We start from the raw sequence: 27,911 nt of genomic DNA, 5'->3' as shown, positions 1-27,911 counted from the left end.
ATCTGTTCAGCCTGTGCATAAGAAACCTTCAGAGTTGGTGCGTGCCAACTTCCCTGTTTACAGTCAACCTGGCAGAGGAGGGGTGTGGGGTGGGGGCAGGGACAGAAGGAAGGGGAGGGGTGGCCGCTGGCACCGGCTGAGCAGGCTGCTCCAGCTCCAGCTGGAACTGAAGTCTTAGGGTTGCCACCAGCCTTCTCGGGCACTCACTCCCAGCTCTCCACACGCCATGGCCACGAAAGTAGACATCAGGCCTGGGGAACTCACCAGCAATAGCTGTGACCCAGTCGCAGCTCGAGAGCATACACAGGCTGTGACCCGAAACTACATCACCCACCCCCGTGTCAGTGAGTATGCATGTCCAGCTGGCAAGGGGAGCCGGCTGCTGGGACCATGCTTTCACCTCTGAAAAGGAGGACCGAGACCTAGAGAGGTCAGGGGACTCTGGGTCCAGCGGTGCAGTGGCAGCCCCTGGGCATGGGCCACCTCTGCAGGTGGAGGGATGGAGGCTCCCATTCAGGCTGAGGAGAGGGCCAAGTAGCAACTGCTATCATCAGGACCCCATCTAAAACCCAGGATCCAAAGAGAGCTTGAGAGAGACAGAGAAAGCAGAGAGGGAGTAAAGGAGGGAGGGAGGGAGGGAGGGAGGAAAGAAGGGAGGGAGGGAAAGAGGGAGGGAGGGAGGGAGGGAGGGAGGGAGGGAATGAGAACACATGGGGCATGTATGAGTGGGCAAATGGATCTGCAGTGATGTGTGTCAGGGGCGCTTGACTTGAGGAATTCAGTAGCCAGTGAGTTGTGCCTGCATCATCTCCTAGGGGAGAGAATCTGTATATAGAAGCATTACTAGCACGGCATTCTCCACGGGCCAGGAAAGAGGAGGGTAAAATGTACAACTGTGTGTGTGTGTGTGTGTGTGTGTGTGTGTGTGTGTATGCTTTTGCACACAAGGTGGAGGTGTGTGTGCCCGCATGTGTATGCACACACATGTTTGGATATAATGTACATGTGTATTCAATGGGAGAGAGAACATATGTGGACTTATGCTTACATGATATGTGAGAACACATGTAACTGTGGCAATGTGTGGATACTGTTGGGGTAAGAGCATGTACTTGTTCATACATGTGTGCCTTCCTCATTTTGTGAGCAGGCAGCTCTGTGCCTGATCTGTAAGGGTGGCCCAAGTCAATGCCAAGGACAGAAAACCTAGCAAGGACCACAGGGCCAAAGCCACCTCCCACCATGTTCTTGTCCAAGGTCACTCTCTCTGGTAAAGTCTCAGGCAGCCCAGCTCGCTGGAGTAAACCAGCCTGAGTGGCCCCAGCTGAGCAGAGCCTGAGGCTCCTCCTAACAGGGTGTGTTGGGTGGCAGGAAGGAGCTAGACACGGTCACCCATTCTTCATGCTGACTTCAAAGCTCCCCAGGCCCACAGAGAAGGTGTGGCTATATACAGGGCATTGGACAGCTGAGCTCAGAGCGAGCAGAGTCTGTTCAGCCTTCGGGGGACAGAGCCCTGGATCTGGGACCAGCTGAGGCTGAGACAGTCACAGTGTGCACAGCTACTGAGAAAGGTGAAAGGGGCAGGCCAGGTCTCTCAAGGAGCCCTGAAGTCCCTGCCTCATGGACATAGTCTAGAGACATTTCCCCAGACAAAGGCTTGGGTCACCAGGACCCAGAAATCAGTGGAGAGAGGAGCCCCATTATGCCCAGAGTTTGGGCCATGTGATACCCTGCTCCTGCAGGCCCAACCCCCTGGGGGCAAAGGAGAGCTGCCAGGTTGGGTGGGGCAGGAGCCTGGACCTCCAGGCTCAGCTTTCCTTCTGGAATGTGGCCTTGCAGGGATCTACAAGGATCTCCTGGCTCAACCTTTGTGCAGCCTCCCCTCACCCCCTTTTTTCTTCAGGTGGGAAGGCTTAAGATAGAGTGGCTCTCACCAGTTTCCTCCTGCCGGAGACTTATTTATTGTCAACACCCTGCAGGTCCTGACACCCAACCCCCACCCAAGACATTATGATCACATCCACAGTGACAGTGTGCCCTCTGGGTTCTGCCAAGGTACCCTCACCTTGCCACAGGCTGAGAGTCCTCCCTCAGGGTAGGGCTGGCCTAGGGGCTGGCTAGCCCTCCAGGATACCCTCCTAGTCTGGCTCAGTCTAGTTCCTCATATTCCTCTTGGGTACCTGGACGGAGTTCTTCCTGGGAGACCAGGCCAAGTGTAGGAACAAAAAGAGTCCAGAGGCCCCTCCCCTGTACTGTCCCCTCTCTGCCCTCCTCCTCCAGTTAGGCCCCTCTACTATAAAACTCCAAGCATTGGGACTGGACATGAGTGCTGGCAATAATGACCTTGAAGCAGGGTCCTCCTTCAGCAGAGCAACCTGCCCTCCCACAAGGGCCTTGGCCTATTGTAGAGGTAGTGCAGCAATGTGGGATCACTGGGGAGCATTCCATGTGGGGGTGGGGACAGCTTGTGCAAAGGTGCAAAAGGACATGTGACAGCCTGGTTGGAGGGATGGAGTCAGGTCATGTCATTCATCCAGGGTTTGAGAGCCAAAGGGGAGGAAGTCTCAGTGGAGTCTGAACTAGTCGGCTCTGATTCCAAGACCACCATCTTCCAGTGGTGACCCCCTCCCCTAGATCCCCCAGCTGGGATGGGGGTGGAGGAGCAAGACCCTCTGCCCTAGGCTTGCCCCTACCCTGGCCTCCAGCCTGCTGAGGGAGGGGACAGGACACTGCAGGTGTGGCGGGCCCAGCACTAATTAGGACCTTAGGACCTCGTAGGAGCCCTGCTGAGCCTTTGAGGGAAGGCTGTATGGAGGTGGGGGTAGGGAGCTCTCTTCCACACCGCAACTCCCAAGACAACTTCAGTGTCAGAGACAATGGGAGGGGGTGGGCCAGGGGAGAGGTCCGCTGAAGTCTGGGGAAAGCCCATTCAGAGAATGCCCTGAGGTCAGCGGAGCGAGGGCTCCTGGCAGCTCATCACCCTGTGTCTTTCTTCAGGGTCAAGTGGTACATCCCTGGGTGGGCAGCGACTTAATCCCTGAGTGCCCCAGCACTCCATATAAGGGCACAGTCAGGGTGCCCACCAGTCAGGGCTGTCTTTGTTCCTCAGTTTCCCTTTGCCCGAGTCCTAACTGGACAATTCAAAGATAGGTGTGCTGGCACACCTATGATCCCAACACTTAGAAGGATGATGCAGGAGGACTGTCATGAGTTTGAAGTCAGCCTGATATATAAGTGTGAAAGTCCCAAGGAAGCCTAGACTGTAGATTGAAACCTTGTCACACACACACACACACACACACACACACACACACACACACACACAAATCCAGTAAAACCAGATGGTTCTGAGAAAAGATCTAGTCTTGTGTTGGGGTCTACACTCCCTTGGGGTGCCAGTCTGTGGTCCTGGGGGTTTCCAGGGGAGAAGCACTGCAGGAGGCAGGCAGGGGCAAGGCCTGAAGGCCTTGCAGTCTGTGTTTTCTACAGTGAGACCCACAATGCAGAGAGGAGAGCTGTGCCTTCCTCCTGCTGCTCTGCCACTCCCGCCTCCAGCTAGGGGTGGACCCTGCAGTCTGGAAAGAAGGCTGTGGTGCTGATAGTCGCCATGTGGTCTGCCTGAGGGAAGCTAAGATCTTCCAACCTGACTCCCAGAGGGTGGGATAGGCCACCCAGCATTGTCCAGTCCCCTTCACATCAGGCAGGGTACCCCCAGCATTGCACGCCCATCCCTTCTTCCTTCACATCAGGCAGGGTACCCCCAGCATCCCACCCTCCATCCCTTCCTCCTTCACATCAGGCAGGGTACCCCCAGCATCGCACCCTACATCCCTTCCTCCTTCACTCAGGCAGGGTACCCCCAGCATCCCACCCTCCATCCCTTCCTCCTTCACATCAGGCAGGGTACCCCCAGCATCCCACCCTCCATCCCTTCCTCCTTCACATCAGGCAGGGTACCCCCAGCATCGCACCCTCCATCCCTTCTTCCTTCACTCAGGCAGGGTACCCCCAGCATCCCACCCTCCATCCCTTCTTCCTTCACTCAGGCAGGGTACCCCCAGCATCCCACCCTCCATCCCTTCTTCCTTCACTCAGGCAGGGGGCTCAGGCTATAATTCCCTACCCTCCATCTCCAGATGGAATTGCTGGACCTCAGGCCTAACAGATTTCACAGGACAAAAAGCTGTCAAAGAAGAAAGCAGAATGTGCTATCTCCCAAGGTTGTGAAACCAAGAGTGATCCCTTTGGGCTTTGTGGCTGTCATCTCTCCTGAGACAAGCCACTTACTCTGACCCCACCCTGTAGACCCTTGACCCATACTCACTGTTGATTTCTCCCCAGCTCTATGGATCTAGCAAAATGTCAGTTCTTCCCAGACTTGGAAACACTCACCTGCCAGTCCAAAAGTTTCCCCACCCTGGTGGAGTGCTGGTCCTGGCTCTGCCTCTGCTGGTCTCACCAGCTCCACTCTATACTATCCTCAGAGTGTCTGTCGTGCCCACCCCACCACCAACCCCTGCCCTCAATACTGCATACATTCTCACCTTTTCCTCTGTGGTCCTCAGCAGGCAGGAGCTGGGGGTGTGGCCCTTGTGCTGGTCATCAGGACTCCCGTTTGGTTTGGGGATAAGGGAATACCTGTTGATTCTGATGTAGGACATTTGGAAATAATGAACTGATAGAACCACTTAGTGCTTTCCTGTGTGCAGAGTGAGGCAGAGACCATCCATCCCTGACAGCTCTCCCTACAGTGGAAGCCAATCCAGAGGAGTCCTGAGTCACCTCCCTCTTCTCTGTCCCCCAAGGCACTGAGCATTTAGCAGCCACGGGTTCTTTCAGCTCTGCAGGGGGAACTTTCCTCAACTCTCTGGGGCTGGCTGGAAGGCTCCCCTTAACCTGAGGGTTCCCCTGACTTGAAAATGCTTCTTCCCTGGGCATCTACTCTGGTCCCCGGGGCCACTCCACCTTTCATCTCTTCTGCCTACTGGGCTCTGTACCTACCTCACCTGACCATCTTGCCCCCCATGTGGTCCATCCATCCTGCCCTTCATCTCTCAGAGTTTCAGTAACACCATGCTCATTCTGTCCCTTCTTTTGGACATTAGGCTCTACACTTGGGCTGTCATTTGTTTGCCTTGTCTAGGGGCAGCTGGATGGCATTCAACACTAGAATTTAAAGAAAGGAAGGGAGAAGGAAAGACTCCTGGGGGGGGGGGGACGGAGTGGGGGAAGAACAGAGCCTGGGCTGTTCTGTAAGAAGCCCTTCAATGGGGGACACTGTGGGTTTCTTACAAGGATTCAGGATGCGGAGGAAGAGGGGGAGGACAGGAGTGTCCAAGGGAATATGCCTCATGATGTAGAAGTCGTCTTGGGGGGTTAGGAGTGGGGGGAGACTGAGGGGGAGCCATTGCACACGGGTGGTAGGGTGGCCTGAGGGACAAATGCAGGGTGCTGAGCTAGCCCTTCACCCCAGGAGGGGCTTCTCCTGGATCCTGCCTCGGATAAAGGTGGATCTCCTTCAGGGGCGGAGGGAAGAAAGATGATAGAGGGGCAGTATGTCGCTCTGGCAGGGAATGGTACAGCCTACTGTGGCAATTCTGGGCGAAGCCTGAAGTTTTACACTAGGACTTGAGTCCTTACACTAGGAGGGTCCTTGCCGAGACCAGCAAAACGGCCTTGTACGTTCAATCTTTCTGTGCATGTGCTGGGAAACAGCTTAAATGACTGGCAAGGCGTGAACAGGGACACTGGCTCCCTTTGGGGCCAGGCCTGCTGTGGGACGGTGTGGGCTGATGTGGGCTCAGGGCAAGATGTACCACAGGCATACCAGTGACTCTGAGCCAGGCTTTTCTCAGTCCCAGGCCCACTGTGCCCACCTCCCCTGTGGCTTGTGAGTGACCCAATTTCTTCCCAGCACCCCACTCATCTGGTCTGGCCAAATTACTGTCTCCACTGTATCACTGGTGCCCCATAGAATCCCTGGGAGAGACTAGCTATGGTACTCCTCCTCTGCCCCGGTCAAGGAACCACACCCTCCTCAGAGTCCCTGAGCTAACCCCAGCAGGGCCAAAGGTAGGCTTCCTAGCTGATAGTCCTTGGATCTCACCCTGTGAGCTCAGCTCTCTTCTGAGAGAGAGAGAGAGAGAGAGAGAGAGAGAGAGAGAGAGAGAGAGAGAGATTCTTCCTGGTTTTCTGGTATCTCCACAACAGAATGCCCAGTGATGGGACCTGGTGGCCAGGCTTGGTGGAGGAAGCGGAAGGCTACAGCACCCTCACCTCACAGGGCTCATCAGTGCAGGGTGGAGGGAGGGCAGTGGGGCCTGGGAAGGGCCCAGGAGGCCACAGCTGTGCCCAGACGCTTTTGGAAAATTCAAGTGGAGATGGGAAGAGGGAGTAGGTGAGGTGGGGGTTGAGGCCAGAGGGGGGCACAGGGGGTAGAGAGCTCAGGGGGCCTGGGCAAGACTCCGAGGAGGCCTCTGCCCTTAAGCCCTCCTCCAGCATCCTGCAGGTGTTGAGACAGTGGGGGGTCTGTGGCAGGAGCTTGACCCTTACAGCAATGGTGGCTGGCGCTGTCACAGCTAATGACCCTGATGGCCCAGCCTGAGGAGGAGGAGGTGGGGTGCACAGAGGGCAAGGGACAGGAGGCTCCTCTCTCTCTCTCTTTCTCTCTCTCTCTCTCTCTCTCTCTCTCTCTCTCTCTCTCTCTCTGTGTGTGTGTGTGTGTGTTGTGTGTGTGCGCGCGCGCACGCGTGTCTCAGTGACTGTGTGTTTCAGTGAACGCACATACATTTTCCTTACGTTAGAACATAGTGGCACTCAGAGATGAGAACCTCACCCACTCCTCCCCTCCCCCAGCCTACAGGACAGTGTGCAGCGTCAATGGGCCTCTCGTGGTGCTGGACCAGGTAAAGGTAAGATTCTTCAATCTCCTTCCTAGCCCCTAGGCCATATCCAGGGTTTCTTTAAAGCTTCCCACCCAGGGGTCTTGTTTTATTCTTTCTAACTCTGTCACCCCTCAAGTCTCCTGCAAAGTTTGTCTGTGGGAGGCTACACCACTATTCAAGGCCTGTGGCTGGGTGCTCCAGGCTGGGGTGAGTGCTGATCCTGAAAATTCTGTTCCACCCAGACTGGCCAATCTCCCCCTCTTCCTTTTTCTACCCCCCCCCCCCCCCCCCACTCACTAGAGATCAAACCCAGGGTCTAATGCACGCCAGGCAAGCATCCTATCTGAGCTACACTTCTTTCCCTGCCTGATTTTGTTTAGCGGGCTTATTGCCTTGTTTCTTTTAGGCCCGAGTTAACATTCGGTGGCCTGAATTTTCTTCTTCATGCTGCCAGCCCTTACTCTCCAGCGAAAGGACAAACACTGAGGACATCGGTAGTTTCAGAGACTCAGGCTCACAGGGAGAAGAACGGAGGAGGAAGGAGCGGGACTTTGCTGTAGAACCCGGGTGTCCTTCTGTCTCGCTGCTCTTGCGCGCTCTCTTGTGGCAGAGAGGCCAAACAACTGGACTTCCGCACTTCGTATCACTTCGGATTCGGGTTGGGGAGGGCCTCTTCTAGAACCATCCCACCCTGCAGAGGCAAGAAAGTGCTCCGATAAGGGGACACCTTCGTGTCATCTTTGCACCAGTACAAAAAACACCGCCATCAGTGGCAGTCATCGCTGCAAATCTGAGCAGGGAAGCCCTGGGCGAGTAGCTCGCCCTAGTCACTAGTCCATCCGCCACTTTCCCCTGACCCATAGGTCAGTAGTGTATGGCCATCAGGGGACAAAATGACAGCCGCAGACAATGATAACTTGTGGCACTATAACATGTCACCAAATGTTATTACATTTTAATAACAAAAATAATACATGCTCTTGTATCCCGAGAAACAAAGACAGTTAACCATCTGTCCCTTTGTCTTCAGTCCCGTGGGACAGCTGTGTGAGACCTGCAGGCTATGCTCATAGTCAGGTGAACAGCGCATGTGCGGAGAGATGCATGTAATCCTGCTGAATGGTTACCTAGCAGGTTGTGTTTCTGAGTTTACTGATATTTGTGGTGCTTAATCTTCAGTGCCAACTGTACAGGATTTTAGAATCATATAGGAGACCGACCACTGAGTGTGTCCATGAGGGCATTTCCTGGGAGGTGTAATTGAGAACCGAAGACTTGCCCAAAATGTGAATGGCACCATCCCATAAGGGGATCCCAGGCTGAATAAAAAGGGAAAGGAGTCTGGCGGTGGCGGTGCACACCTTTCATCCCAGCACTCGGGAGGCAGAGGCAGGCGCATCTCTGTGAGTTCGAGGCCAGCCTGGTCTACAAGAGCTAGTTTAGTTTCAGGACAGTCTCCAAAGCCACAGAAAAACCCTGTCTCAAAAAACAAACCAAACCAAACAAAAACAAACAAACAAACAAACAAAAAACGGGAAATGGGAAATGAAAGCTGAGCACCAGGGTTCATCCCTCCTTGTGACCTCATGTTCTGCCCAAGCCTTTTCCTACGTAGTAGACTGCATCCTCTCAGACCAAGAGCCAAAACAAAGCCTTCTTTAAGTTCCTTTTATCACAGCAAAGAGGAAAAAAAAGACTAATATGGATTTATTCCACAATCCCATTCTGGTTATGGGTTCCACTGTTAGAAAAAACTCACGAATACACATTCTTTTATATTGATTCATTGATGAGAGCAACAAAGATAGAATTGTATGCTCAAAAGGTGGCTGCATTTTTTTTTAAATTATAGACTGATTGGCCTTTTAGCTCAGGCTTCTTATTAACTCTTATAACTTATATTAGCCCATAATTCTTGTCTGTGTTAGCCACGTGGCTTGGTACCTTTTTCGGTGAGGCAGTCACATCTTGCTTGCTCTGTGTCTGGCTTCCTCTCTGGCAGCTGCATTTAAGGTAGATATTGCCAGAAGGGGTGTCTCAGGTGCAGAGTGAGTGCTTAGGGGGCGCACATGGATTCTGTCCTCAGCACCACAAGTAAACAAACACACAGATACTGGATCAGGGCAAGAGTGATGCTCTGATAGGTGCAGTGATTGGACCACCATCCCACATCCCTGAGAGCCTGAGTGTGTGCTCATCTGTGACCGAGCCCTCTCCCGGCACCCCTTCTTTCTTTCCTCTTCTTTTCTGGGCATTTTGTTTGTTTGTTTTTTGAGACAAGATCTCTTTTTTCCTTTTTTTAAATTAATTTTATTGAGCTATACATTTTTCTCCGATCTCTTTCCTGCCTCTCCCCTCCCCTTCAACCCTCTCTCATGGTCCCCATGCTCCAAATTTGCTCAGGAGATCTTGTCTTTTTCTACTACCCATGTAGATTAGATCTATGTATGTCTCTCTTAAGGTCCTCATTGTTGTCTAGGTTCTCTGGGATTATGAATTGTAGGCTGGTTTTCTTTGCTTTATGTCTAAAAGCCACTTATGAGTGAGTACATATGATGTTTGTCTTTCTGGGTCTGGGTTACCTCACTCAATATGGTGTTTTCTAGTTCCATCCATTTGCCTGCAAATTTCAAGATGTCATGATTTTTTTTTGTTGCTGTGTAGTACTCCATTGTGTAAATGTGCCGCATTTTCCTCATCCATTCTTCAGTCGAGCAGCATTTAGGTTGTTTCCAGGTTCTGGCTATGACAAACAAAGCTGCTATGAACACAGTTGAGCACATATCCTTGTGGCACGATTGAACATCCTTGGATATATACCCAAAAGTGGTATTACTGGGTCTTGAGGAAGGTTGTTTCCTAATTTTTTGAGAAATCACCACACTGACATCCAAAGGGGTTGTACCAGCTTGCACTCCCACCAGCAATGCAGGAGTGTTCCCTTTACCCCACAACCTCTCCAGCATAAGCTGTCATCAGTGTTTTTGATCTTGGCCATTCTTACAGGTGTAAGAAGGAATCTCAGAGTTGTTTTGATTTGCATTTCTCTGATAACTAAGAATGTTGAGCATTTCCTTAAGTGTATTACTGCCATTTTAGATTCCTCTGTTAAAAGTTCTCTGTTTAGGTCTTTACTCCTTTTTTTTTTTATTGGATTATGAGACAGGATCTCTTGTAGTCCAGGCTAGCCACAATCACTATGTCTGAAGGATAACCTTGAACTCTGGGGTACCTTGTGCCTTCGCTTAAGGGCTGATTCTCTCTGGCTCCGTAGTACTTATTTTTAAACAGTAGTTTTGTTGGGTTTTGTCTGTTACCACAGAGTTTTAACCCTTTCCTTTCCTTTCCTTTCCTTTCCTTTCCTTTCCTTTCCGCTGTTCTGGAACTCACTCTTGTAGACCAGGCTGGCCTCAAACTCAACAGAGATCCGCCTGCCTCTGCCTCCCTAGTGCTGGAATCAAAGGCGTGTGCCACCACTGCCCAGCTTTTATTTTCATTTGTGTGTATGTATGTGTGTGTACATGTCTGCCGTGTGTGTTCATTTGTGTGTATGTATGTGTGTGTACATGTCTGCCGTGTGTGTTCATTTGTGTGTATGTGTGTGTACATATCTTCCGTGTATGTTCATTTGTGTGTATGTATGTGTGTGTACATGTCTGCCGTGTGTGTTCATTTGTGTGTATGTGTGTGTACATGTCTGCCGTGTGTGTTCATTTGTGTGTATGTGTGTATACATGTCTTCCGTGTGTGTTCATTTGTGTGTATGTTTGTGTACATGTCTGCCGTGTGTGTTCATTTGTGTGTATGTGTGTGTACATGTCTGCCGTGTGTGTTCATTTGTGTGTATGTTTGTATGTGTACATGTCTGCTGTGTGTGTTCATTTGTGTGTGTATATGTGTGTACATGTCTGCCGTGTGTGTTCATTTGTGTGTATGTATGTGTGTGTACATGTCTTCCGTGTGTGTTCATTTGTGTGTATGTATGTGTGTGTACATGTCTGCTGTGTGTGTTCAGGTGCCATCAGGGGCCATCTGGAGTTAGAGGATATTGTGAACTTTTTACCACTGAGCCATCTTCAGACTTCCACAGACAATTTTTTAATTTTCTTCTCCAACTTCTGGAATACTGATTTTTTAACCTTTTAATTGATTAATAAAATGGACTTCACTGGTAGGCTCCCTGATAGAGTAATCTTGTATTCCTGAAATCAGTGCTGGGTGTTTATCTTCATTTAAATTTGCTTTCTGGTTTGCTTGTTTGGGTTGTTTTTCCCTTAGGTTTGGCTTTGTGATTTGGTCTTTTTTAGCAAATGTTCAATTGGGCAATATCTGTCCATGAGCAGGCAGCCTACAATTTGCCCATAAGAGTTTTATTTTGGTGTCAAGATCACCCTTGCCTCATAAAATGAATTAAACCCAATACCTTTTCCCCCAGGCTTTTGAAGAGCTTAAGCAAATTTCAAATTATCTGTTCTCACTTGTTAGAACTTCCTGGCACAATTCTCTGTGGCTGATGCTTTAAACTATTTAATAGCTTAAAATTACAGATTCTTACTCAAGTTTAAAAGAAATAAAAATAGTATGTGTGAAAGGATTTTATATAGTTATTAGCATAATTTAATATCCAATAATGTTAATTCTGCTATTTATATATAAGTTCATCTTTACCTATAAAAAATGAAGCTTGTGATCTGTCTGAATTGAGTAAAAGCATATGGAAAAATAAATGTGAAAAGGTTGAAGAAATTACAGAATCAGCCAAAATGGTACAAGTCTTTTATCCCAGCACTCAGAAGACAGGCAAGTGGATCTCTGTGCCTTCAAGTTCAGCCTGGTCTACATACCAAGTTCCAGGCTAGTCAGTGATCTTGTCTCAAAAAAATTAAAAGATGAATCTTTTTATTAAATTATAATTGGTTTGGCTTTGAGTTGTATTTGCCTAAGTCTTCATTCATTTCTTCAAATATATATATATATATATATATATATATATATATATGTTGCTTTTATTGTTTTCTGAATATGATTAGTAGAGCTTGCTGTAGGTTCTTTTTCTAATAGATATTTGTTCTCTTTTCTTTTAAAGATTTTATATTTATTTGTGTGTGTGTGTGTGTGTGCACATGAATACAATGGCCACAGAGATCAGAAGACAGCATCAGATCCTCTCGCCCTGTTTTCTCCCCCTCCCCCCCCAATTCCTATTCTGAATGCTCCCATGAGCATTCATGCACAGATTATATACATATACATGTATGTATATATATATACATACACACACATATATGTTTATTTCTCAGGTAGATATCTAAGAATAAAACTGCTTAGGTAAAATGGGGTCTCTATTCTAACCTTTTGCGGAACTGCGTGTTACGGTTCTAATTTCTCCATATCCTCGTAGTGTGTGTTTGTATCTGCTTTTTTTATTGCCAGCCACCATAGCAGGTGTGCAGTGGTATCTTTTCATTTTCTTGTTGACCAAGAAGAATGGGCATAAACATGTTGCTACCTGTTTATTGGCCATCTCTGCATCTTTAGAGAAATGTCTGTTCAAATGCTTTCATCAAATCCTTTCGCCATAGGAGTCCCTAATATATTTTATTAACCTGATTTTTGCTTAAATTCCTAACCATTACACAGATGTCAACCCCAGCTCCATAGCTAGGAATAGGTTGTTACTAGTTCATGGTGACACCTGGAAAACAGGGAGTCTTCCTTCTGGTGACAAGTGTGCTCCTCCTTGGTGCCCAGAAGACCTGGGTGGCCACAATGGCCACTTTGTGCTATTGGACTCCACCCCATCCCACCCCACCTGGCACTAACAGCCTGCCTGGAGGGTTCCCATCCTGGTCACTGCAGCCTTGTGGGGTGGGGCTTATTCTTAGCACCCTTGTTTTAAAGAGGAGAAAACTAAGGCTTATGTGTTAATGACTTAAAGGTTCAGTAGCCACGCAAATAATTAGACATTGCCACAAACGTACACCAAGGAAGGAGATTTGGCTCAAACACGTGCTTCTGATTAAAGTCCCAGTTCTCTTCAGGGTGCCCCCTCCCAAACAAAGCCCCTTCCGGGGCACAAGAAGACAGACAGTAGCTTAAGACCAGAAGAAGAAATGGGAAGTGACATGGGCTATACCCCGGTGGCTCTTCTCCCAACAGTTTGCCCAGTACGCTGAGATTGTCAACTTTACCCTCCCGGATGGGACTCAGAGGAGTGGCCAAGTGCTTGAAGTGGCTGGGACCAAAGCCATTGTTCAGGTAAGCATGCAATGGGGAGAGCAAACTCCCATTCTACAAGCCTGGGAGGGAAGAATGGCTACTCTGCTCAGAGATGCATGCTGAAGGCCTGCTGTGGGAGGCCCTGTTCTCTCTGCTACCCTCTCAGAATAACAAGCCATAACTCACAGGTGTTTGAAGGGACTTCAGGGATTGATTCCCAGAAGACCACCTGTGAATTCACAGGGGACATCCTGAGGACTCCTGTGTCGGAGGACATGCTGGGTGAGAGAGGAATGGTAGGGTGGGTGCTCTTCTTTCCCTCCTGGCTTTTCTAACCAAGCCCTTTACTGCCTGTACCTGTTTCCTAAGTGCCCTCTGAAGCCAGAGGTTACATTGTCTCTCTCCTGCTCCCATTCCTAGGGCAGGACCCAACATACAGAACACACTCAATAATGAAGGAGTGAGGCTAAGTGGCCAGGCTGAAAGGGTTGACCAAGCCCTCCCTTACCTGGCCTGATCCTGATTACTGATCAACCTGGGCTCAGGCCAGTGGTCAGGGTGACTCCAAATTGCCTTGCCTGTGAAAATTCCCAGCAGAGGAAGGAAGACACCCTGCCCTTTGCAGGGACAGTCATGGAAGTTGGCCATGTGTGATAGCTGGGGGCTAAGGAGACTGGATGATGGGACTCCGGAGGAGAATGAGCAGCTGGTAGCTGTGCAGAGGCTGGGAGCCCTGACACCTTCCTGAACCCCTTTTCCCTCCCAGGTCGGATTTTCAATGGTTCTGGCAAACCCATTGACAAAGGGCCTGTCGTCATGGCAGAGGACTTTCTGGACATCAATGGTGAGAGAGCGGAGGCTCTGCACGGCTTGGAGGACACAGCCCTCACACTTGCCCATCCAAGCCGTCATCTCTGGACCCAGCCTTGGACGTCCTGCACACACCTAGGCCAAGCCTTGTTAGCCCCACGGCTGGCCGGATGAACAGGCAGACAGCAAAGGCCTCTGTGCCCAGACCCACCACAGAACCCCAAACTGTCCCTAGCACCCCATTCTGTCATTGTACAGCACCACCAGCCACCCCTGTGGCCTTCAGTTCCCTGTGCTCTGTACTGGGAGCTGGAGAGGGGGATGCTTACAGGCCCAGGATCCCAGCTGCTCTTCAGGAAACCTTCCTGACTCCCCAACCCATCTGTTTCCCAAGGTAGTAATAGAGGCCTATGAAGCTCCCTCGTTTGACCAGGGCCACACAGCAGGCTAGTGGCAAAGCACACATCTGTTCAGACAGTCTTTGAGCCACCCTCTGGTCCTTTGTTCATCACTCTGGTGCCTAGGTGTTGCAGGGAGCTAAGGTGCTAGGACAGTGCTATCTAAGAGAGTATGGAGCCATGGCTTTTTAAACTTGAAGCAATTCAAATGAAAAGAAATTCCATTGCTAAATTGCATCTCATATGCACAAGAGCCACGGTGCCTGGGTGACACTGCGCTGTGCATGCAGGTTTTTTAGTGTTGCAGAAGGGGCTGTTGAACAGCTGGTTGGCAGAGAGACGGTGGTTGGTGGTGCATGGGAGGGCTGGAGCCTGAACCTGGCTTCATGATCACCCTCTCAGGCCAGCCTATCAATCCCCATGACCGAATCTACCCTGAGGAGATGATCCAGACAGGAATCTCCCCCATTGATGTCATGAACAGCATTGCCCGTGGCCAGAAGATCCCCATCTTCTCCGCAGCGGGGCTCCCCCACAATGAGGTAAGGGGGGCATAAGCAAGGATCAGGAACAAGCAGAGGCTTCCAGGCTACCCCAGAGCACTTCTGTGCTGAGCAAAGAGTAGCATCCACCCTGGCTGCTGTTTCCTGTCAGCTAAGGGTCAGGGTTGCATAAGAGACACCCCCCCCCCAACACACAGTCACGCATTGCCTCTGGAAAAGGCTGCATGCCGTCCCCAGTGAATGGAGTGTTCACTGGCTTTAGAGAGCCCGAGTGGACTCCAGCGTAGAAGTCCTGCTCAGCTGAGCCGCAGCCTGTCTTAGGCTGTCCTCAGACTAGTGTTTCATTCTCTCACAGTCACACATGGCTCCAGCAGGCTGTGGGAGGTGCAGGCTCTGAGAGGCCCAGCTATCCTAAGTTAAACTGCCCGAGTCCACACGGAGACTATTGCTCTCTGGGTCCGCTACCCTGCTCCTTGGGACAGGTGCCTTCAATCCAGACTGTCTCCAACCCTGAGAAAGACCGCCAGACCCAGGGAAGTTCCCGCTCTTCTGGGCTTGGATTCTCCCCCGCCAAAGTTCCTAACTGTCCATTCTCTTAAGTGATGCCCGGCAGGCCAGATGTCACAGGGCTCTGGCTCTGACCGACTCCCTCCTGGTCCATCCTGTCTCAGATTGCTGCTCAGATCTGTCGCCAAGCAGGACTGGTGAAGAAATCCAAGGCAGTGCTGGATTACCACGAGGACAACTTTGCCATTGTCTTTGCAGCCATGGGGGTAGGTGGAGCTGGAGGCACGTCCTGGAAACCGTGAGAAACAGCCTTGCCTTCCTGGGCTCTAGCACAGCCTATTCTGACGGGGAACACTGAAGATTAGCCCAGTCTGGAGATAGAGACCACAGCAGGACTAAAGTGGGTGGGGATGGACTCATTGACCAGGGCAGAGTGATCCTTGAGGTACCCCAAGGCCACAGCTGTTATAAGATGGGCCATACTTGGCCTGGGGTAGAAGCCCAGGGAACCTACAGAGACCAGATGTCTTCTGAAAGGGGATACCAAGGCCCTCAGAGGGTTCAATTGGAGGCTGAGGAGCTGGGTATGGAAGTAGCTGGCCAAGGGAGGGACAAGAAGAAGCTGGAGGTTAAAAGGGCTGAGGTTTGTAGGGGACCCGATGAGTCCTTCTTGGGCCCTATGGACACCTAATGACTGTTAAGTTGGTCAGTCCTCAAGCTTTGCTGAGAAAAGTTGATCATGGCTAAGCCCCGCCCTCGGCCACAAGGCCTGCCTATGGCTCCCCTGGCTACCTGTCTAGGTAAACATGGAGACAGCCAGGTTCTTCAAGTCGGATTTCGAGCAGAATGGAACCATGGGAAACGTCTGCCTCTTCCTGAACTTGGCCAATGACCCTACGTGAGTCCTTCCTATGATCAGACTGCCCTGGGGCCTTCTGCTTTCCTAGACCTGGGACACTGGGGTTCAGGACATTCCAGGAATACAGTCCTAGGCCAGAGCTGTGAGGATAGCCCTTGATTGTGCAGATAGGGAAAGTGAGGCCTGGGCAGGCTAGGGAGCCAGACCAGGACCGCACCTGCCCCTCTGCTCCTCACACCTGTGCTGCAGCAGCTGCCCCAGCCAGGAAACCTCTCATCCCTGTGCCACCTCTCAAGGTCATCACGGGAGACCGTTGTTTGTGGCATTTATTTAGAAAATGCCCTGTTTTGAAAGTTTTGAAGATGAAGTTTAAATCTGGGGTTTGCATGGATGAAATTAAAAATCTAATAACCTATCACCAGTATTAAGGGTACCCCCAAACTAAACAACAGAATTCTGGAGGCTGAGAGGGCATTGCTAAGGGAAGGGCTGTAGGCCCAGAGTCTGGAGCTGAAAGTGGCTGGCGAAAGGAAGCATGCCCAGGAGAGCTTCAAGCAGGAAAGGACATTTTTGACTCACCTTGGATACTGGACAAGGGAGCATCAGTGTTGCCAGGTCGTGTCCACTCTTGAGAACCATTGTCTTGACCAGGAGTCCCGGGATGGGCTCATGTCACCTGTTCCCCTGACCCCATTCCCCCAGCTGACCTTACACTCCATTCTGGGGCTTCATGGGGCCCAGGCCTGGGTCGCCAGGCTCCTTGAGCCCTGTCCTGCTTGCATCCAGGATTGAACGGATCATCACCCCTCGTCTGGCACTGACCACAGCTGAGTTCCTTGCTTACCAGTGTGAGAAGCACGTGCTGGTCATACTGACTGACATGAGCTCCTATGCAGAGGCTTTGCGGGAGGTACGCTGGCTGCCGGGTGTCAGATTCAAACCACCCCTCCCTGTTTCTCCCTTGGTCTCACAGACACCCTGATAAAATAAATTCACTTTTCTGGGGGGGGGGGTCAGGGCTCAGTCGCAGCCTGTGCGGGCACTAACCTCTTCTGTCTCCTCAGTCCAAGCTCCTAATCTCCCTTCCTGAGTCCAGCCTTTCACCTTCTGACATTCGTGCTGTTGTGGGTATTGCAGGTCTCAGCTGCCAGAGAGGAAGTGCCAGGTCGCCGTGGCTTCCCTGGATATATGTACACAGACCTGGCCACCATCTACGAGCGAGCTGGCCGTGTGGAGGGCCGGGGTGGCTCCATCACGCAGATTCCCATTCTCACCATGCCCAATGACGGTAGCTCCAGCACCTCCTGCCCTCCAGAACCCACCGTCCATTTCCACCAGCCACCCCATCACTCCCATGCTGAGAACAGAACTCATGTGTCCCCAGGCAGATGAGAGCCCAGCTTCCGTACACTGAGGACAGGGTATTTGCTTACAGATATCACCCACCCCATCCCAGACTTGACTGGCTTCATCACAGAAGGACAGATTTATGTGGACAGGCAGCTACACAACCGGCAGGTACTGTTCCTCCCAATAGCTACCTCTTTTTGGGTCTGGCTTACCTCACTCAGGATAGTGTTTTCTATTTCCATCCATTTGTATGCAAAATTCAACTTGCGTAGAATAATCAAATGTTTTGAAATGTGGGTGTTCCATTAATTAATTTCATCTCGCTGCCCCTAGCTCCAGCTCCCTTCCTGCATGGACTCACTTATGTAGAACCCCCCCCCCCCCTTCCACCTGATAACCAAGACCTAGAATCTATGGGGAATAAAGTAGGCGGAATGTAGCCCCCCTCTTTCCCTAGGATGAATAGGAGTCTTCTGAGAAGGGCACGGAGGAGCAGGTGAACGAAGGGAGAGCCTGGGTCCTGTCACCAAGGCCTCTCTTCGGCTCCCCAGGTCTATCCTCCCATCAACGTACTACCTTCCCTGTCACGGCTGATGAAGTCGGCCATAGGCGAGGGCATGACCAGAAAGGACCACGGAGATGTCTCCAACCAGTTGGTAAGGAGAGGAGCGGTGGATGCAGCAACCTCGATTTAGAATTCTAGCTGGGGTTGTGAGTCCCACCTAAACAAGAAGTTCCCGTATGGGCAAAGCTCATCCCCAGCAATGGGAGCTCAGCCTGCAAGGATGGTGAGCCCACGCTGACCTTCCATAGTACGCCTGCTATGCCATCGGGAAGGACGTGCAGGCCATGAAAGCGGTGGTGGGGGAGGAGGCACTCACTTCGGAAGACCTGCTCTACCTGGAGTTTCTGCAGAAGTTCGAGAAGAACTTCATCACCCAAGGTGGGGCGCGGCGGGAGGCGGGACCAGGACGGCCTGGCCCTCCCCTTCTGGACGCGAGGCCTTCACGCTCACGCTCACGCTTACGCTTGGTCCTCAGGTCCGTACGAGAACCGCACCGTGTTTGAGTCGCTGGACCTGGGCTGGAAACTGCTGCGCATCTTCCCCAAAGAGATGCTGAAGCGCATCCCGCAAAGCATGACGGACGAGTTCTACTCCCGCCAGGGGGCGCAGCAGGACCCCGCGTCCGACACGGCCCTCTAGAGCAGCTCCAGGCAGCAGCCTCTGGCTTATGGTCAAGCCCCTGTCTTATGCCCTATGTTGACAGGAGTGTCTTTTGGTGAGGGTGGGGGCTCTTTTTAGGGGCATGCTGAGAATGAAAGTGGGTGGGGGCGCGGGGGGCGGGAGGCGGGGAGGGTCCAGTCTATTAAACCGCACTCTACTGAACGTCACCTCAGTCTTGTACTTTTATTTTAGAAGCCCCGCCTCCAAAGATAAAACTGAAATGGAAAACAAAAACAGTAACTGAGATGAAATTTATCTCCGGTGAAAAAAAGATTGAGAAAAATTTGCTAATTGTTGTAGGTGAAATGATACCATGTGGTTTGTAAAAGTCTTTAAAAAGAAAAATCCAACTAGGCGTAGTGGAGCGCCCTTTTAATCCCCAGTAGTTGGGAGGCAGAGGCAGGAAGATTTCTGTGAGTTCGAAGCCAGGTCTACATAGTGATGGCCTGTCTCAAAAAAAGAAAGAAGGAAAGAAAGAGAGAGAGGGAGGGAGAGAGAGGGGGGGAAGGAAGGAAAGAATGAATAAAAGAGGAAGGGAAGGGAATGAAGGAAAGGAAGGAGGGAGGGAGGGAAAGAAGAAAAAAGAAAGAAAGAAAGAAAGAGGAAAACTCAGCTGAATCAGTGCCCTAGCAGCTGACAGCAGAGTTCCTCTTAGGGGAGCCTTTCAGTTCAAATGAGAGCAGAGATGATGTGGCTGAGTGGTAAAGTTGCACACCCTTTAGAAGCCCTGGGTCCTGACCCCTGCACCACAAACCAGGAGAGATGGCATGGACCTGTAATCCTAATATTTGGAAAGTGGAGGCAGGAGGATCAGAAATTCAAGGTTTTCCTTTACTACATAGCAAGTTGAAGCCAGCCTGGGCTACATGACACCCTATTTCAAAAAATAAAATAAAATACAAACTGACTGCGGCTATAGCCTACTAGTAAAGCACCCAGTGCTGCACACACAGCCTAGGGGGCTCCTAGCGCTGCAGAATATACAGAAGATGGCTCAGCTCGGAAAAGCACTTGCCACCAAGCCCAATTGCCTGACTCTGAGTTTGGTCCCCAGAACTGGCATGGTGGAAGAACACCAGCTCCCAAGCTATCTTCTGACTTTCATGTGTGTGAAAACACACACACACACACACACACAAATAAATAAATAAATAAATGTTAAGGGAGGAGGGAAGTGAGCTGTGTGTGGTAGCACACACTCTTAATTTTTAATCTTACAAATAGGAAGCAGAGGCAGGTAGATCTCTGAGTTTCAGACCAGACTGGTCTATATAGTGAGTTCCAAGACAACTTGGGCTGTATAGTGAGACCCTATCTCAAAGAAACAGAGTTCAGGAGGGAGGAAGGGAAGAAAGGAAGAAAGGAAGGAGGGATGGGGGAAAGGGAGAGAGGGAGAGAGGAGAAGGGGAGAGAGAGAGAGAGAGAGAGAGACGAGTATTCTAAATCTCAGCTATCCCAGCTGCCTGCTCTTCTTCAATGCCATCCCCTCCAGAACTGCTGTTACAGCCACGCTCTGAGCTCCGGGAGTCCCCAGCAGGAACATCCAGTGCCTTTAACTGCTGGGCCATCTCTCCAGCTCCTCAGTTTGCTAATTCTTTCCTGTACACTTTCCCATCTGCCACTGGGCCCTTGCTCTATTTTTTCAGTGTGATTTCTAGTTTCAGAATGTTCACTTTGTTCTCTTTAAATAACAACTCTGCATCACTGCACTGTGCCTAACAAGATGTCCCAGCCTTCATTCCATAGTTTTCTTTAGCTCTGTGAACATGCTTTTAAGCGCTACTGAGAAGTTTTATTAAGTTTTATTAAGTCTGGCATCTGGGCCCCTTCTCAAGCAGTTTGTGCATTGCCCAATTTTATTTTCATTTACTGCTTTTGGGTTTTGGTTTTCCATTTCTTTGTTCATCTCACACTTTTTCTTCTGAAAACTGCTATTTCCAGTCATGTATGTTAGCAGCTCTGATCTGCCCGTACCTCTCTCTGGGACTTGGTTTTGTTGCTTGTGTGTTGGTGCCCAGGATAGATAGTTTTAGTAACATCTTTCCCCTCTCGAAGCCTTGGGTGTAACTACTTCTGGAAACAGCCCTGCAACACGGCAACACTGGGGCTGTGATGGTTTAGGTAGGGTCCTTGCTTGCTGTCTGATCTCTCTGTTTAATTTTCTGCCTTTGCTGATCTGATACCCAACTTTTAGCTCCCACTAATCTCCAGTCTCTTGTTCTATTTCCCATGATGCCTCTGAGAGTAAACTGCAGAGATCATTCTTGTCAAAGGCCTGATTGACTTGTGTTCTGACCTAGGGCGACTCCCCAGTCTCTCCTGGGGTTCCTCTGGTAAACCAGTTGGCCTACTAGTATTTTTTTTTAAAAAATTGTTTACCATCCAAATCTCCAGGATTTGAACTTCTCCACAGTTTCCTTTGCTAGGGATCTTTAGAACTCTCAATCCCCACAGATTGACTGGTGATAACCCCCAAGTCCCTTTGCGGGTGAGCGGACCACTTTTCTCAGTAATATCATGGTTTTTTGCGGGGTTTTGGGGTTTTGGGGTTTTGGGGGGGTTGGTTTTTTGGTTTGTTTTTTTAGATTTTGAGCAATAAAAACTCAAAAGAGTCCCCGCCTACCCTTTGAGAAAAAAAAAGCTGCCCTGCTCCTGAGGGCTTGATAGAGAAAGAGCCCCTGCCTTTCTCTTAGCTCCCCAGTCTGTGGTGTGGAGAGCTGGCATCTTGCTCTTCACAGTGAACATGTCTTGCATCTTCAGAGACAAGGAGGGAGGAAGTCCCATTTTCTCAACCATGACCCCCCACTTTGGAGCTTCTGCAGTTCTCTGAAATAGGGGTGGGATCTAGGAATGGCCATGGCTCCGATGCCCTGAGCCCTTCTGTTCTTAATAAAAATTTGACTTTTGTGACTATTTCCTCATTTTACATACCTTAGGGCAAGGCTTTTTGTTTTGTTGTTGTTTTTTGTTTTGTTTGTTTATTTTTCAAGACAGAGTTTCTCTGTGTAACAGCCCTAGCTGTCCTAAAACTAGCTCTTGTAGACCAGGCTAGCCTCAAACTCACAGAGATCCTCTTACCTCTGCCTCCCTTAAAGGCCTGTGCCACCACCATTACCTGACCCAAGGTTCTTTTTTAAGTTTCAATTTTGAGAGAGTTTCACTATGTAGCCCCGGCTAGCTAGGAACTCACTGTATAGACCAGGCTGACCTTGAACTTGTGGCAATCTTCCTGCCTCTGCCTCTGGAATGTTGGGGCTGTAGGTGTGCATGGCCACGCCTGGCTCACCTGCTATTCCGTAAAATAATTCCCATGTATCCTGGTTGTTTCTGAGGATTGTGTGTCTGCAGAGCTCCTGGGCTTCCTGCAGAAATGGAGGCCCCGTTCAGAGATTTGAAACATGTTTACCTGACACGTCAGGCACCTAGAACATGCCAGAATCAGTCTCTCTCTGTCATTGTCTCTGTATCTGCCTCTGTAACTCTATATGTCTCTCTGTCTCTTTCTCTCTTTCTTTCTTGCGTGTGCGTGTGCGTGTGCGTGTGTGTGTGTGTGTGTGTGTGCATTCCTGCACACTCCGGGAATCTTCCTGTCTCCACTTTCTCAGTGTTGGGGTTGCAAGCATGTTATCACTCCTGACTTTCCATGGGCTCAGGGAATCTGAAATCAGGCCCTCACATTTGTGTTGTAAGCACTTTGCCGACTGAGCCATCTCCCCAGTATTCCCTTCTGGATGCCTCTCGGGATCACCTTGAACTGTCATGGTCCTTACACGGTAGATAATGAAGTCCACTCCTGGATCCGCCAGTTGCAAGGAGACCGGCCGTATGGAAACCCCAGTGGAAGGGACTAAATACCTGCTTACCGTCCAAGGCCTCTTCAAACCTCAGGAACTGCTCTCAGGTGCCTGTGAAGGACCTGTTCAGGATGGGCATGGTAACAGAGTGCTCAGGAAAGCAGATGGGGAGAGGCCAGCACCCCAGACACTTGTCTTCCTCTACTCTGGTCCTATAGGCAAACATTTCCTGCCCTACCTGCTAGGACTTGACATTCAAATTCCATTTCTCTCCCAAATACAGATGAGGCTCAACCCACAAAGCCACCATTAGCCCTCCTGGAACCTAGGATACTGACCTGAAAGCCCTATTTCCTGCCTATTACCAGCATAGCCAGGCCCTAAAACCCAAGAGAGCACACTGACTGATGGAAGCCAACTCAGCCCCTGCCTCTGCCCTGCTTTCAGCAGCACATGCCCCTTCTAGAAGCATAGGCTAAGCCGCAGAGCAAGAGTGGGGGTGAGCACTCAGCCCTGCCCCATGCACGTGTGCTGCTACTCAAGACAAGCCAGACAGCTCCTAACTCTCATTTGTTTGCAGCTGCCCAACAGTGCAGAGATGACTCTCAACATCCCTTGGGTGTCACAGTGCCCCAGCCCACACAGCTCATTCCAGTGTCCATCATACCAGTCCTAATCATTGTACCCCATGGAGGGAGCTTTTTACTATTTAGACTTTCCTGAAAGTGACAGAAACCCAGTTCAAAGTTGCTTAAACTTCAGAAGGACCGCGAAGGGATTTTATGACAAAATCCTAAATGGTGTGGGACTGCAAGCTTTGCATGCTGGAGACAGTACCTCTCTGGGTCCTGTGCCTTCTCCAAGCACTGCCTCCTCACCCAGTCTTCTATCTCCCTTGCCAATTACTCTGGAGACACGCCATTACCCCTGCTCTCCAGGTGGAATTCTGGTACTTCTTGTGGTCAACTGTCTATTGCTTTACCAGGCCCTCTGCCCAGCTGCCTGGATCTGGCTAAAGGGTCCTCAAGAAGAGCATCCTTCCTTTCTAAGGCCTCTGCCCAACTTCCCCATCTTCTTGACCCATTCTGGTGACTCTCCTGCCTCAGGAGTCCTCTTTCTTCCTCAGAAAGAATGTAAAGGCAGGACTATCCTGGCTGCATGGGAAAATCACCTAATCCAAGCCTGGGCCCCACACCACACCAATTACTCCAAACCTGTTGGTGTTCTGTGTCAGTCTCCTCGCCCCAGGGTGATTGTGATATGGCATGAAGAAGAAGACTATAAAATATGAGGTATAAACAGGAGGGTCGGGAGTTTCAAACCAGCTGGCTACAAAGCAAGTTCAAGGCCAGCAAGATTCATCTTTAGAGAAGCCTAGATAAATAAAACAAATTTTAAAAAAATAAAAGGATGACTACAAAGTATTCCAGGCTCAGACAACATCTTCAAGTGCACTTGTAACATCCCCAGTAGCAGCAGTTGCCTCCAGGTCCGTCCCAGGCACCAGGCAACCCTCAGTATTGACCTTACTTTACTGTAATGTAAAGTCAGCTGGCAAACTCCACCTGCTACAGGAAAAGCTATGATTTGCTAGTTTTGAAGGTGTTTGACAGGAGCATCAATTCCTGATCACTGGGGTTCTCAGAGGTAGTGATCTTTATAGTTCAGAAAATGAGGTTCAATAGCCATGCCTTCAGTCTCCAATGTATGAATTTATTCAGTATATAACAGGTAAAAGCATAGAATAAGTAGCAAATGACAGACAGGCAAAAGCAACAGACAGAAGACATGATATGGGGATCCCCCTCTGTATGTTGTGATTACCATTAACGAATAAAGAAACTGCTTTGGACTTATAGTAGGACAGAACTTAGCTAGGCAGGGAAAACTAAACTGAATGCTGGGAGGAAGAAGGTGGAGTCAAGAAGAAGCCATGGAGCTGCTGCTGGAGACAGACTCCCTGAAATTTTGCTGGTAGACCATGACCTCGTAGTGATGCACAGATTAATGGAGATGGGTTAAATTAATATATAAGAGTTAGCCAATAAGAAGCTAGAGCCAATGGGCCAAGCAGTGATTTAAATAATATGGTTTCTGTGTGATTATTTCGGAGCTGAACAGTCAGGAAACAAACAAGTGACCTTCATACAACAGAAGACATCCATCAAATCAGGCACTCAAAACATCTGTCCAGGAAGACTGGATTAGCATGACTGAAAGCAAGCAAAGGCAAGAACACCAGGTTGAAGCTTTCAAATCCAGCAGAAACTGGCTGTTGAGGTAGTCAGTAGGAGTTCCTATTGAACTTCCTCTCCATGGGTGGGTAAGCTTCCCCATAACTGAACTTCTGGTTTTCCTTCCCATTGCTGGCATTTTTATGTCATGGGATAAATAATCGTAACATCTGTTGGAAACAGTTCACCTTCTAGCTCAGACACAACACTTTACTCCTAGGCTGCTTTGCTGTCTCTCCCAACCCTGACTCAGAGTTAGGATCCACACTGCTCCAGAAAAAGCTGTTGTGGAGAACTGGTGCGGGAAAATTGTCTGTATTCTGTCAATCATATTTTAAATAAACGCTGATTGGCCAGGCAGGAAGTATAGGCGGGTCAACTAGACAGGAAGTAGAGGCGGGGCTATGAGAACAGGAGAATTCTAGGAAGGAGGAAACCCATTCCTCCCATTCCTGCCCAGACCACCAAGAAGCAAGATGTAATCTACCCAGCTGGGAAAGATACTAAGCCTTGTGACTAACGTAGATAAGAACAATGGGTTAATATAAGCTACAAGAGTTAACAAGAAGCCTGAGCTAATGGACCAATCAGTTTTATAACTTATGGAGATCTGTGTGATTTTCTTTGGGGCTTATCGGCTGTGGGAACTGGGCAGGGCAGAAACTCCAATGAGCAGGCCCTCATGTTAGAGAATGGCACCCATGTGGATAACTGCATCCACAGAAAGCCTGAGAAAGCTTGGGAAAGAATAGAGTAAAGCATGGCTTCTTGGTAGAAGCAATTTCTTGGGACTGTTCTGCTTGCTAGAGGCAAGCAAGTGCTCTCATTTAAGAGAGGCTTCCTGACTCAGCCTTAGCTATGAAACTTTGCAGATCTTTAAGAGGTCCTGCCATGAAACACTTAAACAGTGTTGATGAAAAGCTGAACGCATGCTTTTCAGTTTTCACCCGTAGCAGGAAAAAAGCTGCACCATTTTAAAATGCTGGCTTTCTGGACCATCCTGCCAGGGCAAACTCTGACTCTTTCAGACAGGCAGTCCGACTACTGAAGCACTTGACTGTAGTCTGTGAGCAGAATGCTGCAGCTTGCTTGCTGGCAGGGACCTTGAAATGCCATAGAGTTGTGGCAATAAAAATGGCTACAGCCGGTACCTCTGCCATGAGACTGGAAAGCTAAGGAATGGGCTGGATCCAGCCATCAAAGCCATGGCTTTAATCCTCTCCATAAAGACTCATGTGGTCAGAAAAAGAGAGGTATACAGTAAAGAGAGATTCAAAGATAAAGAAAACCTCTAAATGGTTTACAGTGTATTAAAAATATATGCAGGATAAAAGTTAAAGTCCTTAAAAATAAAAAAGAAAGAAAGAGAGTAGTTAGGTGTGGTGGTACATACCTTTAATCCCAAAGTTTGGGAGGCAGAGGCAGACAGACCTCTGTGAATTCAAGGTGTGGTGGCAGACACCTTTAATCCCAGCACTTGGAGGCAGAGGCAAGTGGATCTCTGTGAGTTCAAGGACAGCCTGGTCTACAGAGTTATTCCAGGACAAAGATATACAGAGAACCTGTCTCAAAAAGTCAAAAAATAAAAGAAATAGAGGTTAAAGTAAAGCCACATAAAGATGGAAAATACACAGAGAATCTTGATACTGTATGTTATTATGCTCTCTTTGAATTGTTTGAATGCTGAGGAAGGAGGAACAGCTGCTAAAAGATATTTGCATATAAATGCTGCAGAATTAATCCAAGATAGGTATTTTGAAAATACCTTGGCTTCAAAATTGAAGTCAAAATGTATGTTACTTTGGAGAAGAGGATTTGCTTTTGTTTTCACAGGAAATGAGAGGTTGTGGATTCATTCTGAGCTAAGAAAAATCAGGTTTGATCAAGGAAGACCATCTGAAAATTCTCTGGTAGGAACAGATGGCCTGGATGTCTAAGTTCTATATCCAAAACAGATTCAAGACTGCTGCCTGAGATGATCCAGACTCACAGGATAGTCCAGTCAGGACTTAATGATAATTCTAAATTTTCTTTAGGTTCTTATAAGATTATCAGTGCCCCCAACCAGCAGGAAGTAGCCTGGAAAATTACACCCACATTCCCAAAAAATGGACTATGAATATTTTCCTTTGTTTAAAAAAAAAGAGGGGGAAGTGGTGCGGGAGAATTATCTGTACTCTGTCGATCATGTTTTAAATAAACGCTGATTGGCCAGGCAGGAAGTATAGGTGGGTCAACCAGACAGGAAGTAGAGGCAGGGCCATGAGAACAGGAGAATGCTAGGAAGGAGGAAGCCCATTCCTTGCAGTCCAGCCCAGACCACTGAAAAAGCAACATGTGACCTGCCCCCGCTGTGAAAGGTACCAAGCCATGTGGCTAGCATAGATAAGAACAGTGGGTTAGGGGGCTGGAGAGATGGCTCAGAGGTTAAGAGCATTGCCTGCACTTCCCAAGGTCCTGAGTTCAATTCCCAGCAACCATATGGTGGCTCACAACCATCTGTAATGAGGTCTGGTTCCCTCTTCTGGCCTGCAGGCATACACACAGACAGAATATCGTATACATAATAAATAACAAATTTTAAAAAAGAAAACATTATAAAAAAAGAACAGTGGCTTAATATAAGCTACAAGAGCTAATAAGAAGCCTGAGCTAATGGGCCAATCAGTTTATAACCTATGTAGACCTGTGTGTGATTTTCTTTGGGACTTACCAGCTGTGGGGTACCGGGCAGGACAGAAACCCCAACAAGCCAGCCCTCATGTTACAGAGAACTATTATTATTATTATTATTTAAATTTAAATTTATTTTTAATTTTTATATGGATGGATGTTTTGCCTGCATGCATATGTGTACACCACATGTGTGCCTGGTGTTTGGGGAGGCCAGAAGGGGGGCATCAGATTTCCTGGAACTGGAGTTACAGACAGTTGTAAGCTGCTATGTGGGTGCTGGGAGCCAAACCTAGGTCTTCTAGAAAGTCAGCAATGCTCTTAACTGCTGAAAGATGTCTCCAGTCCCAAAACATTTAAGCAAACATACTGGAGTCTGGGACAGGAAGGTCGCTTTCCCTCCCAGAGTCCACTTTCAACAACTTAAACATCACATGGCTTAGCAATATAATGTA

At 49.3% G+C, this 27,911-nt stretch overlaps 1 protein-coding gene across 1 annotated transcript; it reads left to right on the top strand.

Annotated features, from left to right (window-relative positions):
• Positions 1 to 226: 226 nt before the first annotated feature.
• On the top strand, positions 227 to 18,734 carry Atp6v1b1 (ATPase H+ transporting V1 subunit B1). Its single transcript, XM_041637501.1, has 14 exons — positions 227 to 344; positions 6,856 to 6,911; positions 13,044 to 13,142; positions 13,292 to 13,385; positions 13,870 to 13,947; positions 14,714 to 14,853; positions 15,486 to 15,587; positions 16,122 to 16,219; positions 16,967 to 17,090; positions 17,318 to 17,468; positions 17,616 to 17,698; positions 18,082 to 18,186; positions 18,344 to 18,473; positions 18,571 to 18,734. Exons 1-14 carry the CDS (start codon positions 227 to 229, stop codon positions 18,732 to 18,734), a joined length of 1,542 nt encoding a protein of 513 aa, XP_041493435.1.
• The last annotated feature ends 9,177 nt before the right edge of the window (positions 18,735 to 27,911 follow it).

Source organism: Microtus oregoni, unplaced genomic scaffold, assembly GCF_018167655.1.
Source record: "Microtus oregoni isolate MIOR12 unplaced genomic scaffold, Mior012 000002F_ref0000024, whole genome shotgun sequence".
Classification (NCBI taxonomy): Eukaryota; Metazoa; Chordata; class Mammalia; order Rodentia; family Cricetidae; genus Microtus; species Microtus oregoni.
This window is presented reverse-complemented; position numbering and strand designations above follow the sequence as displayed.

Coding starts and splice junctions, on each gene's coding strand:
- Atp6v1b1 (XM_041637501.1), top strand. CDS start 227: ATGGCCACGAAAGTAGACATCAGGCCTGGGGAACTCACCAGCAATAGC. Junction 13,143..13,291: donor GGACCAAAGCCATTGTTCAG/GTAAGCATGCAA, acceptor CATAACTCACAG/GTGTTTGAAGGGACTTCAGG. Junction 17,469..17,615: donor TCTCACCATGCCCAATGACG/GTAGCTCCAGCA, acceptor ATTTGCTTACAG/ATATCACCCACCCCATCCCA.